The sequence below is a fragment of the Arachis hypogaea genome, chromosome 6 (assembly GCF_003086295.3).
Source record: "Arachis hypogaea cultivar Tifrunner chromosome 6, arahy.Tifrunner.gnm2.J5K5, whole genome shotgun sequence".
NCBI classification, from domain to species: Eukaryota; Viridiplantae; Streptophyta; class Magnoliopsida; order Fabales; family Fabaceae; genus Arachis; species Arachis hypogaea.
Genome location: NC_092041.1, coordinates 13,614,110 through 13,629,624, shown reverse-complemented (window position 1 = coordinate 13,629,624; position 15,515 = coordinate 13,614,110). Strand labels below are relative to the sequence as shown.

The 15,515-nt window shown below is 31.7% G+C and overlaps 4 protein-coding genes across 4 annotated transcripts; 3 read left to right on the top strand and 1 right to left on the bottom strand.

Moving 5' to 3' along the window:
* The first annotated feature begins 658 nt into the window (after positions 1-658).
* Positions 659-2,709, top strand: LOC112696152 (protein VAPYRIN-LIKE). The gene is made up of 2 exons (XM_025748766.3): positions 659-1,831; positions 1,992-2,709. Exons 1-2 carry the CDS (start codon positions 1,278-1,280, stop codon positions 2,575-2,577), a joined length of 1,140 nt encoding a protein of 379 aa, XP_025604551.1. The 5' UTR covers positions 659-1,277; the 3' UTR covers positions 2,578-2,709.
* Positions 2,710-10,651: 7,942 nt separating this feature from the next.
* Positions 10,652-11,403, top strand: LOC112696151 (histone H2AX). Its single transcript, XM_025748765.2, has 2 exons — positions 10,652-10,985; positions 11,068-11,403. Exons 1-2 carry the CDS (start codon positions 10,776-10,778, stop codon positions 11,293-11,295), a joined length of 438 nt encoding a protein of 145 aa, XP_025604550.1. The 5' UTR covers positions 10,652-10,775; the 3' UTR covers positions 11,296-11,403.
* Positions 11,404-11,489: 86 nt separating this feature from the next.
* On the top strand, positions 11,490-13,828 carry LOC112696150 (pentatricopeptide repeat-containing protein At2g22410, mitochondrial). The gene has a single exon (XM_025748763.3). It carries the CDS (start codon positions 11,597-11,599, stop codon positions 13,613-13,615), a length of 2,019 nt encoding a protein of 672 aa, XP_025604548.1. The 5' UTR covers positions 11,490-11,596; the 3' UTR covers positions 13,616-13,828.
* A 1,091-nt stretch (positions 13,829-14,919) lies between these two features.
* LOC112696148 (SKP1-like protein 11) lies at positions 14,920-15,390 on the bottom strand. The gene has a single exon (XM_025748761.3). It carries the CDS (start codon positions 15,388-15,390, stop codon positions 14,920-14,922), a length of 471 nt encoding a protein of 156 aa, XP_025604546.1.
* Between the last annotated feature and the right edge of the window lie 125 nt (positions 15,391-15,515).

Genomic DNA, 15,515 nt, shown 5'->3' with positions numbered 1-15,515 from the left:
ATTCTATGGTGTTTAATTTTTATCTAATTTATTTTTTATAAAAAATTTTAAATATTTAATAATTATTTATTTTATATTTTTAAAATTAAATTTTAATTTTTAATTTTTTTATAAATTAAATAAATACTTTTAAATATTATAATAATCACACCTTAAATAATATAACTTGTCTATTCTAATTTTAAAAATTCTAATAATATAATAAAAATCTGTAAGATTAATAACTTTTAATATTTTTATCATCATTTAACTAATATAAATACTAAATTATTTTTAATAAATAAATTTTATTAATTTATATTATAAATTATAAAAAATATAAATATAAATTATATTAATATATATACAAAATTTTTTAACAAATATAAATATAAATTATATATTTTTATATATAAAATATTTATAAATATAATATAAATTATTACTAACTAAAAATAATAATATTTATTCGTCATATAACATTGCTAATCATATATAATATGTAATAGAAAAAAGCTCAGGAACATGTCGTTCTCTATTATTGCAACTTTATCACAACGCAAATTCATTAGAAGTCATTATTCGATACGCATGCATGATGCATGAAATAAAATATTACTATCATTGCAAAAAAAAAATATATTACTATCATTATGGCAAAATGATTGTTGACTTGGTCACAAATATGAAGAAGAGAAACTAATACACGACGCGGTACACACGAATCTTCTGGGCGCCTACACACTTGAAAAAGACGACTTTAAAGACGATTTTGAAGACTCGGTTACTCACATGTTTTCTTCCTTTGTCCTCTCCACCAACTTGTGATTTAGCTTGTGATCACTATATATTGACTAAACGTTCCATCACATTCAATTCCAAATAATCTTAAACAAATATTAAATACGTTAATTCAAGCACTATAAAGAATTCCATCAACGACTCATTCCAATAATAATCATCAACATACACCTTTCCCCATCTTCACACTACACAAATCATATCTTATTATATACCAATGGAACATGAAGATTAAGAACCCTAATTTAAGATTTCACAAAATATGGATAGGTTGGTGAAACCAGATGTGAAGGAAGTTGAGATGATTTTTGAAAAGACTGATGAAAAGTGCAGCGCAACGTTCAGACTCACCAATCTCATGCACGCCATGGCCGTCGCAGTGTCACTAACCACCACAAACCCTTTCTTCTTCCACATACACCATCTCGCTCTCTCATCACTCAGATAATGGAAGACTTTTCTCCACAGCGCCTGAGGCCGTCGCAGTCGTAACCTCCATGCTCCTAGCTGGAAAGTCACACAACTGCGATGACCTCCGCCGCCTCTTCTTGAAGCCAGGACCGCACGTGTTCAACGACGCCGTCATCCCCGTTTCAGTAGTAGGCCCTCACTTCGCCGACTTCCTCATCTCAAACCACATCCCCCGAAGCCGTTCCCTTCTCAACAAAGCCATATCAAGATGTCTACCGTCGCAGCTCACGGATCTGTTGACTTACGCCGTCGAATGTGGAAACGCAGAATCCGTTGCCGTTTTGATAGATGCCGGAGCAGACTCGAACTCCAAGGACTCAAACGGAAAATCGCTTGTCCCCTTGGCGATTCGAGCAGGGAACGAAATCAATGTGGTGAAGGTCTTACTAGCTTCTGGTTGCGTAATTGAAAACAAGGTGGACTTGGTTTTGCACGAAGCTGCGGCGGCAAATAGGGTAGATCTCATGCGGTTACTGCTTGAATTTATCGGTGAAGATGATGCTGACGTGGATTCGGTGAATCACGAAGGTAGGACTCCAATTCACGTGGCTGCGCTTCACGGACACGTAGATGTCATCAGGTTCGCCAATTTTCCAGATAATATAATAATAAGTGATAGTTTTAATATCTGTTTTTGTCATAAGTTTTTTAAAATATCACGTTAACTATTTAACGATTTCAATGAAATAATATAAAATATTGAAACGGGCTAAATTAAAGATTATTATTTAAATAATCAGGTATTGTGTTTCGATGGGAGGGAATCCAAACGTTGTGGACCGGAAGGGGTGGACGCCGTTGCATTGTGCAGCGTCGGAAGGGCAGTTGAGAGCCGTGGAGAGTTTGTTAGCGGAATGTGGGTGCGATGCGAAGCGCGCTGTGGATAGAGAGGGAAAAACAGCATTTGCGGTAGCAATGGAGAATGGACACGTGGAATTAGGGGATTTGCTGCATTGGGGGGACGTGCTGTTTCGGGCGGCGAGGGTAGGGGACGTGCACGGGATGGCAAGCTGTTTGACAGTTGGGGGAGCGGACGTGAATGGAAGGGACCAGAACGGGTGGACGGCCCTGCATTGGGCTGCATTGAAAGGAAAGGTGAAGAGCGTTGAGGTCTTGATTGATAACGGTGCTGAGGTTGATCCCGTTGATGAGGTTGGGTACACTCCGTTACGGTGTGCCGTTGAGAGTGGTCACTTGCAGGTTGCGCTTTTTTTGGTTGCTCGTGGCTCTTGTGCAACTCTTGATACTATCAAGGCCTCCAAAGGCCTCTTTGCACCTCCTAGATTATTGGATTCTTTTGGTAAATTAACGAAACATGTGCTGTGACTAATGATTAATGAAGACCTTAACATAATCATTTAATGCAGATAGGTTTTACTTTGCTTTGCTTGTGGATAATGTACATATATTTCATCAGCTTTCAAATGAAAGTTTATCACATCCACGCATTCACTATTATTACTGTTGCTTTAATTATTGCTGTAAATTTTGTTCATAAAGACATAAACTGATTACTTGTCTGCTGGTTGACCATTGACCATTGTCGTATAATATTCTGCTGATCACATGCATATTTGCTGAATGCAATTTTTATATTGAAAACCATCAAGAAAGATTGGATACTACTTATTAAATAAGGATGATTACTCAAATAAAGATGTTTATTTTATCTTTTGTTAAAGATATTTTTATGTTGTGTTTTAATTAGTCTTTGTATAATTTATTTGGTATTTTTTATCATATATTATTAAATTTTTTAAAAAAATTTCTTTTTAAAATTAATAAAAAATATTTAATTTGGACTAAAATTAAAAAGATAATAGATTAACTATTAATTTTAAAAAAAAATTATTTATATAAAAAAATATATTACATTCATTAAAAAAAATATATATATATATATATAACAAGCTCTTAAAATTTTTATAAATAAAAAATAATTAATTTATATTCGTACAATATATAAAATAATTACTATATTATTATTATATTATAGAATAAAATTTACTAATTTAAATTTTGTTTTTATTTTTAATATAAGCATTAAAAATAAATAAATTTTTTATAACAAGATGTAGTGTAACAAAATATATATAATATTAATTAATTTTTAAAAAAATGATTTTTTCTAATAAAGTGTTATTAAAAAATTAACATTATAAAAGCTAATTTCAACCAATATGATATAATCGGTTATTAAATATATTTAATACAAAACACATTGAATATAAATTTTTATTGAGTTTAAATTTTAAATAAATTTTAATTAAATTTTGAATATTTTTATTTAAAGAGTTAGAATATTTTAACATCATTTTTTTCGTATCTTTTTAATTGAGTCTTTGATTTTTTAAATTAAAAACTTTATTTATAATTAAGAGTAATGTTTTAACACTACCAATTAGTCACACATATAAAAATACAAAAACAATTCTATTGTCATAATTATAATCTAACTTTATAAGCAATACAATACAATGAAACTATATATAAGTAATATAACTAAATTTTATCTATATCTATAGTCACATTTCATAAATAATATAATTAAATTATATTTATGTTCATAATTAAAATATGAATAAAAATACAAAAAATTATCATGATGGTTAATTTTTTTCGTTCATAATTTTTTATTATTTTTGTTGTGAAAAATTTAATTATTTTAATAATTAATTATTTTTTAAAAAAGATAATTAAATAACAAAAAAAAATCTTATTAAGAGTAATTTATTTATATATGATTAAAAAATAACTGAATAATTATATACGGTAAAAAATTAATATTATTAAAAAATAAGAATAAAATTTATTTTAAAATTAAAAATAAAGATTATTTAAAAATCAAATTAAAAATCATAGTTTTTTTTTTTTCCAAAATCTATCTACGAGTAATTCTATAAATATTTTATGATGAATAAAAATATTAAACTCGTATTAAAATTTATTCTAATAAAATTTATTTTTATTCTACTAAACGTTAAATAAACTTTTAAAAAAAATTTGTTTCCTCCATTAAAGAAGAATAATAAACTTCCATACTTCTATTATGTTACGGCAATAATTTGGCTTATTATTTTTTAATGTAAATATAATAATAAACAAGTATGTCACAGTAAAAAAGGAAGCATGTCACCAAATAATTTATCATCCTAATTATATATGAATCAAATTGATAATATGAGGGTTAACACTACAAAAATCGATAACAAGGTTAGGTGTAAACCCCGATTAATTAGTAAATAATTAGTCAGTAAATTAATTTTTCATAAGGAAGACTAGAAATACGAATATTATATCAAATTAGGATATAGTTCATCAAAACGAGAATTTTGACACTAATTTAAAAAAAATGATCTAAAATTAGACCGAACAGACTGAACCGGTTGAATCGGATCCGAATCGGGCTGTCGGTCCAACCGGACCAGCCCTTTTAAGTGAACCCAAGCTTTGTCTTCTCCCCATTTCAATGACAACGAAGCTTTCAGCTTCCAGGGAGAGGACAAACGAGAAAAGCTCCCGAAACTTTTCGATCCCCGTAACTTTTTCGTCCGAACTTCGATTGCCGTATTGTTTGTGGCCACGCGTTCACCGCGTCGAGTTCTACATTTTAACCGGGATAATTTTATAGGTAACTTGTTATTTCACCTCAGCCTCTCTTTTCTCCCAAATTTCGAATTTTGAATAGGAAGATTGAATTTTTTTTATTTCTGATGTTTTAGAATCCAATTAGCTCTAAGAAAATATTCACTCTTACTTATGTGAAGCTTGAGTAAGGTGAGGATACGATCATTCTATTTTAATTTCATTGAATTTGTGCTTTAAGTATTAAATTAGATATATATATGTGTGTGTGTGTGTGTGTTATGAATGTGTATTAGGTTGAAAATAAATAATTGGAACTTGAAATTGTGAACGTTGGAATTTTTGGTGGAGGCTGGGCTTAGTATTTTGTTGGGTTTGGAGCTGTGTTTGTTGTGAGAGAATTGATTTGGTCGCTACGTGAGAATCGGTCAAGGTATGGTTTAGGTTTCTTGCATGTAATATATAATATTCTGTGAAAACTTAGGCTAGATAATCATATGATAAGATGAAATGCAGGTTTATATATACTGTTTAGTAATTTGATTGGTGAATATATTTGGTTTGGTTTGGTGATTGAGATATATGGTAGCAATGGTTACTGTATAATTGATAGGAGGATATATTGTTGAATTATTGAATGTATGGTTACAATTATTATAAAGGAAAGCTTGCTAGTTTAGATGAAAAAGAAATTGTGTAATATTATGGAATGGAGATTGATCAAATGATGTAGAATTTATTGAGTATTGATATTGGTATTTGAGTTGGTATTGTTAGAATTGGAATGGAATGAAAATGAGGTTTACGTTTGTTTACAAACTTTTAGTTTTGGGCTGAACTTTGGCGAGTTATAACTTGGCTTCTGGAACACCAAACTGATTACAACTTGTTTTAAATAAAAATTGGGTTCGTGAAGTTTATGCCGTTCGAAGAACGGAAGAAAAACGATTTAAAATGATTGAGTTATGTCCGTTGGAAGATTGAATCTATAAATTGTGCTATTAACAGGTTTGGTTGCTTTGCTTCTTCAATCCTGCTGCTGCAACTTCGTTCATGCATCTGCCTTATTTAAAAAAAAAAATGTACGCCCATGCGTACGTGTTGAGAGGATTTTCAGCGATGCGTATTCGATGGTCCATGCGTGTGCGTAAGGGGTAAAAAGCATGTCCACGCGTACGCGTGACATGAAGATTTCACCTACGCGTACGCATGACGAGGGACGCGCGCGCGAGCTGCAGTTTTACATTTTCACGTGCACGCGTGAGTCACACGTACGTGTGGATCCTATTTCAGCAAACAAGATTTTTAATATTTTAAACTGAATTTTAAACCTCTAAACCTCTATTTTCATTCCTTTAGTCATGAATATTAGTGTTAAACTTGATAATCAGATGAAGTTAGAAAATGAAGATAACTTGGAGGTGAAGTAAAGTTGAAAATTGATGATTTGATTATGAGATGTTATAGATGAGTCATATATGATACTTGATTGGATGTTCTGATGAAAGATTATGTATGAAATTGTGCTTGAATAATTTAATGATCTGAGAGACGAGATTCCCTGTATAGAGTGTCGTGACTCGCCACCACGTGTACTGGGTTGAAAACTCGATACTCTGTTGACCCTACGACGTAAGTGTGACCGGACACTATATAAATTTATGGGAATGTTACCCCCATTGAGCAATATTGATTATTTGAGATAAAGCTATGCATAGACTCTTGGGATGCACGTCGGGGGACAGTCTAAGTACAATTCAGACTTGTCGGGTTGGCTGGATAACCAACAAATGAGTCTCATCAGCCGTAGGACAGGCATGCGTCATATATATATTACTTGAACTACTTGCTTGTGCTTTAATTGGGTGTGCCTAGATGTACATGTACTTGCTATGTTAAATGTGTATTTGTTACCTGCAGTAATTGTAACCTTCTTGTGCTTGCCTTTATCTGTTTATTTGTCTGTGAAAATGCATGATGGAGTTGGAAGTATGGAAGAATGGTAGTATGGGACTTAGATTTAAGGTTAAGTTAAGTTAGGTTTAAATATTCTTAGAAAACCACCTTTTATGGCTCCTGTTTAATACTTTAAACTCTATAATATGAGTGTCGGCGTTTTAGGATTGCCTCTAGCATTCTCAAGACCTTATATATTATGTGTGTGGCACCTTTACCATATTGAGAACCTTCGGTTCTCATTCCATACTATGTTGTTATTTTTCAGATGCAGGTAGAGAGGCATCTCATTAGGCGTCTGGACTCTTGAAGCGGAGTGGTTACTGGGTAATTTTTCTATACAGTGATGTATATATATGTATTTAGTTTTCTCTCCGTATAACTTGTTCTTTTTTATCGTCTTAGAGGTTTATGGAGAGGCAGGACTGTGTATATGAACTTTTGGGTTTTGGATATGTATGTATATATGTGTAAATATTCTCCAGCCAGTCTTGACTTCGCGGGCTGAGTTAGGAGCTTGTTATTTTATGTCTTTGGCACTCTATTCCTACTCCCGATATCTTATGTTTAATAGTTAAGATTTTCTTAGCACGTAAGTTAACTCATTCCATGAGCGTTGCGCTTTTATTTCGCGATTTTTATTTCCTCTATTCTTCAAGACTCCTAGCATATTATAATTCTTCTGCTATTATATGTACTCATTTTATTTTAGAGGTCATAATACCACACCACCTCTGTTTTACGACTTAAGCGTAAAGCTTAGTGTGGTAGGGTGTTACGTTAGGGACTTACAAAACCTTTCTTAAGATCACAGAAAAAAACGTTTATATTTGTGTGATATATATTACAATTATCATATTATTATTATTATTACATTATATATATATATATATATATATATATATATATATATATATATAATGTAATAATAATAATAATATGATAATTGTTTTATATATATGAGCAAAAAAGTCCAACTGTTTTAAAGTAAAATTTTCTTTTAGTATTTGATTAAATGTTATTGTATTTAGTATTTTTTTTTTGCACTTTCTCTTAGTTAAAAATATAATCATTATAATTTTTTAGTTATTATTGTTAGAGGTGTTTACAGATGGGATACGGCTTAAATTTCGATCCAATCCGTACTAAACTCATTAGATCAAATTCGATATTCGCACTTTTTATGTTTGGATCAGATATAAAATATATCCATAAAATAAAAAAAAATTAAAAAATTGTATTTTTATAAAAAAGTCAATAATTTTTTTGTTTACTTTTTTAAACATATTTACTTCTATCTTATTAGAGTGTGGATCCGATTCGATCCAATCCGATCATCTTACAGGTCAGATCATATCCACAAATTACAGATCAGATACGGATAAATACTGTGGATTTATGAATATGATCTAATCTATGAACACCCCTAACTACTACTATAGGTTCATTGTTGCAAAAGAATGCTTCTTTTATTATAAACTATTATTAGATATTAATTACCATTAAAACAACTTAATTGTCAACAAAGAGATAATATTTATTGGTCTCTGAAATTATGTTCGTATTTCAATCCCTAGTTGTAAAAATTGAACCGGATTGGCTGGTTCGACCAAAAAACTAGTGAATCGGACTAGAATCGGTTCGATTTACTCTTTGGACTGTTTAAGGAAAAAACCGGTGTAAGCTGGTCTAATCGAACTGCTCTGTTTGAAAAAAATTTTAAAATGTCTCCACCAGATCTCGAACTAAGAACATTAGAGCAAAAACAACCTCCACTTGCCACTTAGCCATTGCACTTCTAAGTATTATATTTGACAAATACTAATTATATAGTATATATAAATATCTAATTTAATTTAGTTTTTGTTTTTTTTATTTTTAAAATTAATTATGTTTTAATTATATACCATTATTAATATAAATATAAATTTCACTAAAAATTTATTAATTTACTTGATCTATTTTATTATTAGTATTGTGATTAAGGTTACTTGTTTTGATATTAGTGTTAAAATCTACTGATATTATAGTTAGATGATAGGCTTTGTGAAATAATTATTTTTTTTATTGTGTCAAAATAAGATACTATTGTAGTATTAAAATTTTATGGTTTTTTTATATTAGTTATTTTTAGAAGTTGAGGCTTGATTCTTCATAAAATGTTAGTGAAGATATGTATTTCAAATTTTAATTTTAAGTTTTTAACTATTTTATATTTTATATTTACGTGAGACCGATTTTATCGGTTCAATCAGTGATTTATCTGTTGAACCAATAAACCAATGAACTAGTAGCTTGACCAGTTCGATAACTGGTTTGGTTCTGACAACTATGTTTCAATCTAATTTCAAAAAATTTGATTTACTCAATTTAGTCTCCCAACTTAATAGTTATGATTCACATTGGTTCCTAATCTTATTTTTGTCTCTGTTTCACAAAATCGTTAACGGCATGCTGAGATGGAGTAACGATTGCTACATTATACTTTCTAGCGACTATTTGATATGACAATTGAAATTTTTTTTACCTTATTTTTTTCAACTAAACACTTAAAACCCTAATATGAGTCAATGATACCTAAGTTGAAAAATCAAACTAAGTAAATTGAAACTTTAAAATTCAGATTAAAGCTCGAATATAACTTCAAAATAGAACTTTAACTTATGTAGTGATTAATTTAAATAAAAATAAAATAAATCAAAATTTAACATAATTTTTATCAATGTTTTCAAATTCGAATTTTTATACCAAAATTAACTAGGATTTTTCTTTAAATTAAAAATTTAATGAAATAGTAATTTTAATTATCTTAACTAATGTCCTAATTAATTACTTTTATGTCTTAAAAAAACTGTATATGAGAAGAAAATAATTAATTTGTCTACTTTAATAAATAGTTATTTTACTAAAATGAAAGAAACTATTTTTTTAGAATTTTTTAAGAACTAATTAATATTATATATATTTTGTTACACTACATTTAATTATAAAAATTTTATTTATTTCTAATACTTATATTAAAAATGAAAAGAAAATTTAAATTAGTGTATCTTAATGTATAATATAATAATAATATAGTAACTATTTTATATATTGTACGAATATAAATTATTTTTTTTATTTATAAAAATTTTAAGAGACTTGAACTTGTTATATATATATATATTGATGAATGTGATATTTTTTTTATATAAATAAATATTTAAAAAAATCTAATAGTTAATCTATTTTTTATATTTTAAATGTTTTTAATTATTTTTGAGAAAAAAATCTTTTAAAAAATTTAATAATATGTAATGAAAAATACCAAATAAATTATACAGAAACCAATTAAAATACAACATAAAAATATTTTTAGTAAAAAAATAAAATAGTCGTGTTTATTTGAGCGATCACCTTAAATAAATAGTAAATATGGCTAAAGCGATTGCTAGTACTATCATATATACTTTTTACCATTTATGTTATTTAAGCATGTACATTTTTTTTAAAACTCAACTAAATTCTGGATATATTACATTACAAAATAATATACCAAATACCCAAAGGTGTTAATCTATATTGTTCATTAATTAATTTGATAAGATATAGATACGTGTATTGTTAAACATTATTATTTACAATACCATTATTGGAACAATGAGCGAGATGTTAATATGTATCTGTAGTTAAATCTTGAGTTTTTTTTTTTTTTAAAAAAAGCAACATAAATAAAGAAAATGTTTAACGTAAGTAAAATTAAAAAAATAATAATATCACTTGTATTTGGATAATACGCAACCTGAGAGTTTTCCACTTTCGCGTTCGAAAGGAAAACCGCAATACCAAAATGTTGAAAAAACGCATCCACGCTGGCGATCCGAGACAAACACCTCTCATCCAATCGCAGAGAGTCTCACCCTCTTATACAAACCAAAAGGCAATCAACCACTCTACACAAAATTCAAATCCCGAATTCGCATCTCTCATCAAAATTCCGCGCCATGGGTTCTTCAGAAGCAGCTGCAAAAACCACCAAGGGCGGCAGGGGCAAACCCAAATTCTCAAAGTCCATTTCCAGGTCCTCCAAGGCCGGCCTCCAATTCCCCGTCGGCCGCGTCGCTCGCTACCTCAAGGTTGGCCGTTATGCCCAACGGGTTGGATCCGGGTCACCTGTTTACCTCTCCGCCGTACTCGAATATCTCGCCGCCGAGGTTCGTCCTTTACTTCCCTTATTCTAATTTTCTTAACCTTCATATTCGTTACTTTTGGTTCTTATGGTTTTGGTTGGTTTAGGTTCTGGAGCTTGCCGGAAATGCTGCGAGAGACAACAAGAAGACTAGGATTATTCCGAGGCACATTCAGCTTGCGGTGAGGAACGATGAGGAATTGAGCAAGCTCATGGGATCTGTGACCATTGCGAGTGGTGGAGTTCTGCCGAATATTCACCAGAATTTGTTGCCTAAGAAGGTTGCTGGTGGAAAGGGCAAAGCCGAGATTGGATCTGCTAGTCAGGAGTTTTAGGTGCATAACAGAGAGGATTGCTTAGATTAGTGGGAATTGGGACTGTTTAAATGATGTAAAGGTTCTTTGTGATTTGGATAAAGGAAAACTATTCTTGGTTTAGAAGAATTATAATTGACTTAGTACAAAAATGATATTTATTTAAATCGAATTAGTAATTTTATTAGAAATTAAACAATTTCCAATAATTTGTTTGTTAATATTTTGAAGCGCTGCAATCACACTAGTAGACAAAAGAAGTCACGTAGAATTGTAGAAATTCTTTATTCTCCCTCTTGAAAATTGTTTGAGTTGGCAGGAAATGAAAAAACGTCTCCTTCTATACTCATTAAGCTCAACCCTTAAAGCCAAATACAAAGCGTTCTATTTCTATATCTCGTCCGTATCACTTTCGAGTGAACAATCAAAATGGAATCCGTCAACCAACGTTGTCATTACGAACCCAACCCTGGTGGCCATGGAGTCTTGCTCCACCATGCGCCAGCTGAGGCAGATCCAGGCCCGCATGATCCGCACGGGCCTCATGGACCACACATTCCCAGCCAGCAGAGCCCTAGCTTTCTGTGCCCTCTCCGACTCCGGAGACGTTCGTTATGCCCACGCTGTCTTCGACCGTATTGAACAACCCAACACGTTCATGTGGAACACCATGATCAGGGGCTACAGCAGGGCCAATGTTCCTGCTATGGCGTTTTCCTTCTTTCTCCGAATGCTTCGCCAACTCTCCGAGATGGACTGCAGAACCTTCGTTTTTTCGCTCAAGGCGTGCGAGCAGTTCTCGGGTTCTGTTGAGGGGGAATCGGTGCACTGTTTGATTCGGAAGACGGGCTTCGATTCTGAGTTGGTAGTGCGAAATGGGTTGGTTCACTTTTATGCTGAACGTAGTTGGCTGAAAAGTGCGCGCCAGGTGTTTGATGAAAGTTCTGAGAGGGATGTTGTTGCTTGGACCACAATGATTGATGGCTATGTGGGAAATAAGTCTTCAGATTCGGCTTTGGAATTGTTTGGTTTGATGTTGAGTAGTGGTGTTGAGCCCAATGAGGTGACCTTGATTACGGTGCTCTCCGCGTGTTCCCAGAAGGGTGATCTTGTCATGGGAAGGAGTATCCATGAAGACATAGCAAGGAAGAATGTAAGGCATACTTTGAGTTTAAATAATGCATTGTTGGACATGTATGTGAAATGTGGTAGTTTGATGGCTGCTAGAGAGCTTTTTGATAAAATGGAGATTAAGGATGTTTTCTCGTGGACTAGTTTGGTTAATGGGTATGCTAAATGTGGTGACTTGGAATCTGCAAGGAGGTTTTTTGATCAAACTCCTCATAAAAACGTGGTCTCATGGAATGCAATGATTGCAGGATATTCTCAGAACAACAAACCCAAAGAATCAATAAAATTGTTTCGGGAAATGATCGCAGCAGGTATGGTTCCCAGCGAGCATACCTTAGTCAGTGTGCTCTCTGCTTGTGGCCAGCTGAGTTGCTTGAATTTGGGACACTGGATTCATCACCATTTTGTCAATGAGAAAAGGGTGCACCTTAGTGTGACTATGGGAAATGCAATTATAGACATGTACGCCAAGTGTGGAAGCATTGATGCAGCAGCAGAAGTCTTTAAAGTAATGCCAGTAAGAAGCCTGATTTCTTGGAATTCCATGATTGCATCCTATGCTGCTCATGGCCGAGCAAAGCAAGCTATCGTTGTATTTGATCAGATGGTATCTATGGGATTTAGGCCAGATGATGTTACATTTGTGAGCTTGTTAACAGCTTGCAGCCATGGTGGGTTAGTTTCCGAAGGACAAGAATATTTTGACACCATGGAAACGAAGTATGGGGTAAAGCCCAAAAGGGAACACTATTCGTGCATGATTGATCTACTTGGTCGAACAGGGCTTCTTGAAGGAGCTTACAAGTTAATAACGAGTATGCCAATGCAACCTTGTGAAGCTGCTTGGGGTGCGCTTTTAAATGCGTGTAGAATGCATGGGAATGTCGAGCTTGCTAAATTGTCAGCTGGTAACCTTATGAGGTTGAATCCAGAAGACAGTGGAACATATATTCTGCTGGCAAATATCTGTGCCAATGATCGAAACTGGGGCGATGTGAGGAGGGTGCGAAGTTTGATGAGAGACAAAGGTGTGAAGAAGATTGCTGGTCATAGCTTGATAGAGATACAGGGTGAATTTAAGGAATTTTTGGTTGCTGATGAATCAAACACTCAATCTGAGGAGATCTATAAAGTACTGGATCTAATATATTTGTTGGCAAAATTGGAAGACTATGACTCTGAGTTATTTATTATAGGCTTCAATGGCTAAACCACTTCTCTCCAACACATTCCCAGTTAAACATGAAACCGAAATCAAATCCAGAACCTAAAACTTCTCATCCAAAACTTTTCCTCAAGCATGTATTAGTAAATCTGTAGTAAAACATTTTGGGTGAGTTTCAGTTTTGTTGTTAACTCCCTACCAATATCTAAATTGACACATAAATAAAACATCAAAAATCCCCCCAACTTTCTTCCTCCCCATCACACTATTCTTCTTTGCTACTTTTCCATTACCATGTCTCTTTTGCTATCAACATATCATACAATCAGATTTTGAATATTTTTGAGAGGTCAAAAATATCAAACTTACAAAATGTACCTTTTGAGATGATATATTACCATTATTTTTATATCAACTTCTCACATTTCTTTACCAAAATAAATAAAAGCTTATCGTATTTACTCTTCATTTATATTTTTCTTTAATTATAGGTGTAAAAGTAATCTGTTACTTTCCAATCAAAACAAAAATTGTTTTCTTAATCATATTTTTAATACATTAAGTAAAATGCAATTTAATCCTTTTAAAAGCAGTAATCTTCAAATTATATCAAACGTACCCTTAGACCTTAGTATGCATTTTTAAGGAAGGGGGGGGGGGTTCTGAAAACCCTTAGGTATGTGTGGTTCAAATGTTACTTTGTTATAAAGATTCTATTCCCATAGGAATCAAAGTATTATTTTGTTATAAAGATTCTATTCCCATAGGAATCAAAGATACCCAAGAAAAATGTGAGAATTGAAATGATGGTATTTTAATTTACTGGAATCAAACTTGCTTAAAAATAGCTTTTCAAATTTTGAACCAAACATAAGAATATGATATTCTCATCTTAAAATTTCTAAAAATTATTTATAATTCCTCCAACCACACACACCCTTAGTATACATTTAATTATAATTGTCTCTTTTGTTAAACATCTCTTCTACCTTAACCCATAACAACAATAAAGAAGTCTCACCACTTACAAATTCAGTCCAATAAAATACACAAATTCAATTATAATTTTAGTCTTTATTATTATCTTATCTTTATTTTATCTTTATTTATCCTTATATTATTTTTATTTGTTTTTATTTTTTATTTTTTAAAGAAAAATAAAACTAAATTAAGTACTAATAAAATGATGACAATAAAAGAGGTTTAACTAAATATAAAATAAAAAGAAAATTGTACGATATCAAAAGAGCTAAAACACTTTCTAACATCCCCATATTGAATACTAGGTGTTGATCATCATATAGAAAAAATTTAAAACAAATAAAATTAAAGAGTAGGCAAGATTTGTTCTAATAAAAATGTGGGTATTCCTTGCGATTTTGTTCTTCCTCTTCAGGAGTGAAGCCATGATCTTTGATGTTGAAGATTCTGCGTATCTCATCTATTTTCTTTCCCTTTATCATATTTTTTATAGTTCCGTATATCAGATTCAAGAGATTTCTAATCTCGAGATAATTTGCTGCCATCAACAAATCATAAAGGCCGTTAGAATCAACATTGAAAAATTGAGCTTCCCAAGCCTCAAGATCTTCTTGATTGTCGTTGTGGTGGTGAGTTTGGTGTGTACAATAATCGATGACCTTCTTGAGAGTCTTGGAGTCAACGCAATCCAATGGAATCTTGCTCTCTTCATGGTTGTACAACCCATCTTCTATCATGTTGTTTATGATCACCGAATGTTGCACCATCACTTGTTCTTCCACACTGAAAATCTCCTTTTCCGAACTGCATAGCATGATCTTCTTCAACGGCGAGCCCATCACTAACAATAATAATAATGTATTGCTTCAACTATTTGATTAATCAGAAAACCCAAAGTGTTTGGAGTTCAAAGTCTATAGGGTAAAACTAAATATATATAGAGAGTCAAGATAAAAATAAATAA

Bases quoted from the DNA above. Each gene is read 5' to 3' on its own strand.
- LOC112696152 (XM_025748766.3), top strand. From the start codon at position 1,278: ATGCTCCTAGCTGGAAAGTCACACAACTGCGATGACCTCCGCCGCCTC. The intron at 1,832-1,991 runs GTTCGCCAATTT...TTAAATAATCAG, and splicing joins GGACACGTAGATGTCATCAG to GTATTGTGTTTCGATGGGAG.
- LOC112696151 (XM_025748765.2), top strand. From the start codon at position 10,776: ATGGGTTCTTCAGAAGCAGCTGCAAAAACCACCAAGGGCGGCAGGGGC. The intron at 10,986-11,067 runs GTTCGTCCTTTA...TGGTTGGTTTAG, and splicing joins TCGAATATCTCGCCGCCGAG to GTTCTGGAGCTTGCCGGAAA.
- LOC112696150 (XM_025748763.3), top strand. From the start codon at position 11,597: ATGAAAAAACGTCTCCTTCTATACTCATTAAGCTCAACCCTTAAAGCC.
- LOC112696148 (XM_025748761.3), bottom strand. From the start codon at position 15,390: ATGGGCTCGCCGTTGAAGAAGATCATGCTATGCAGTTCGGAAAAGGAG.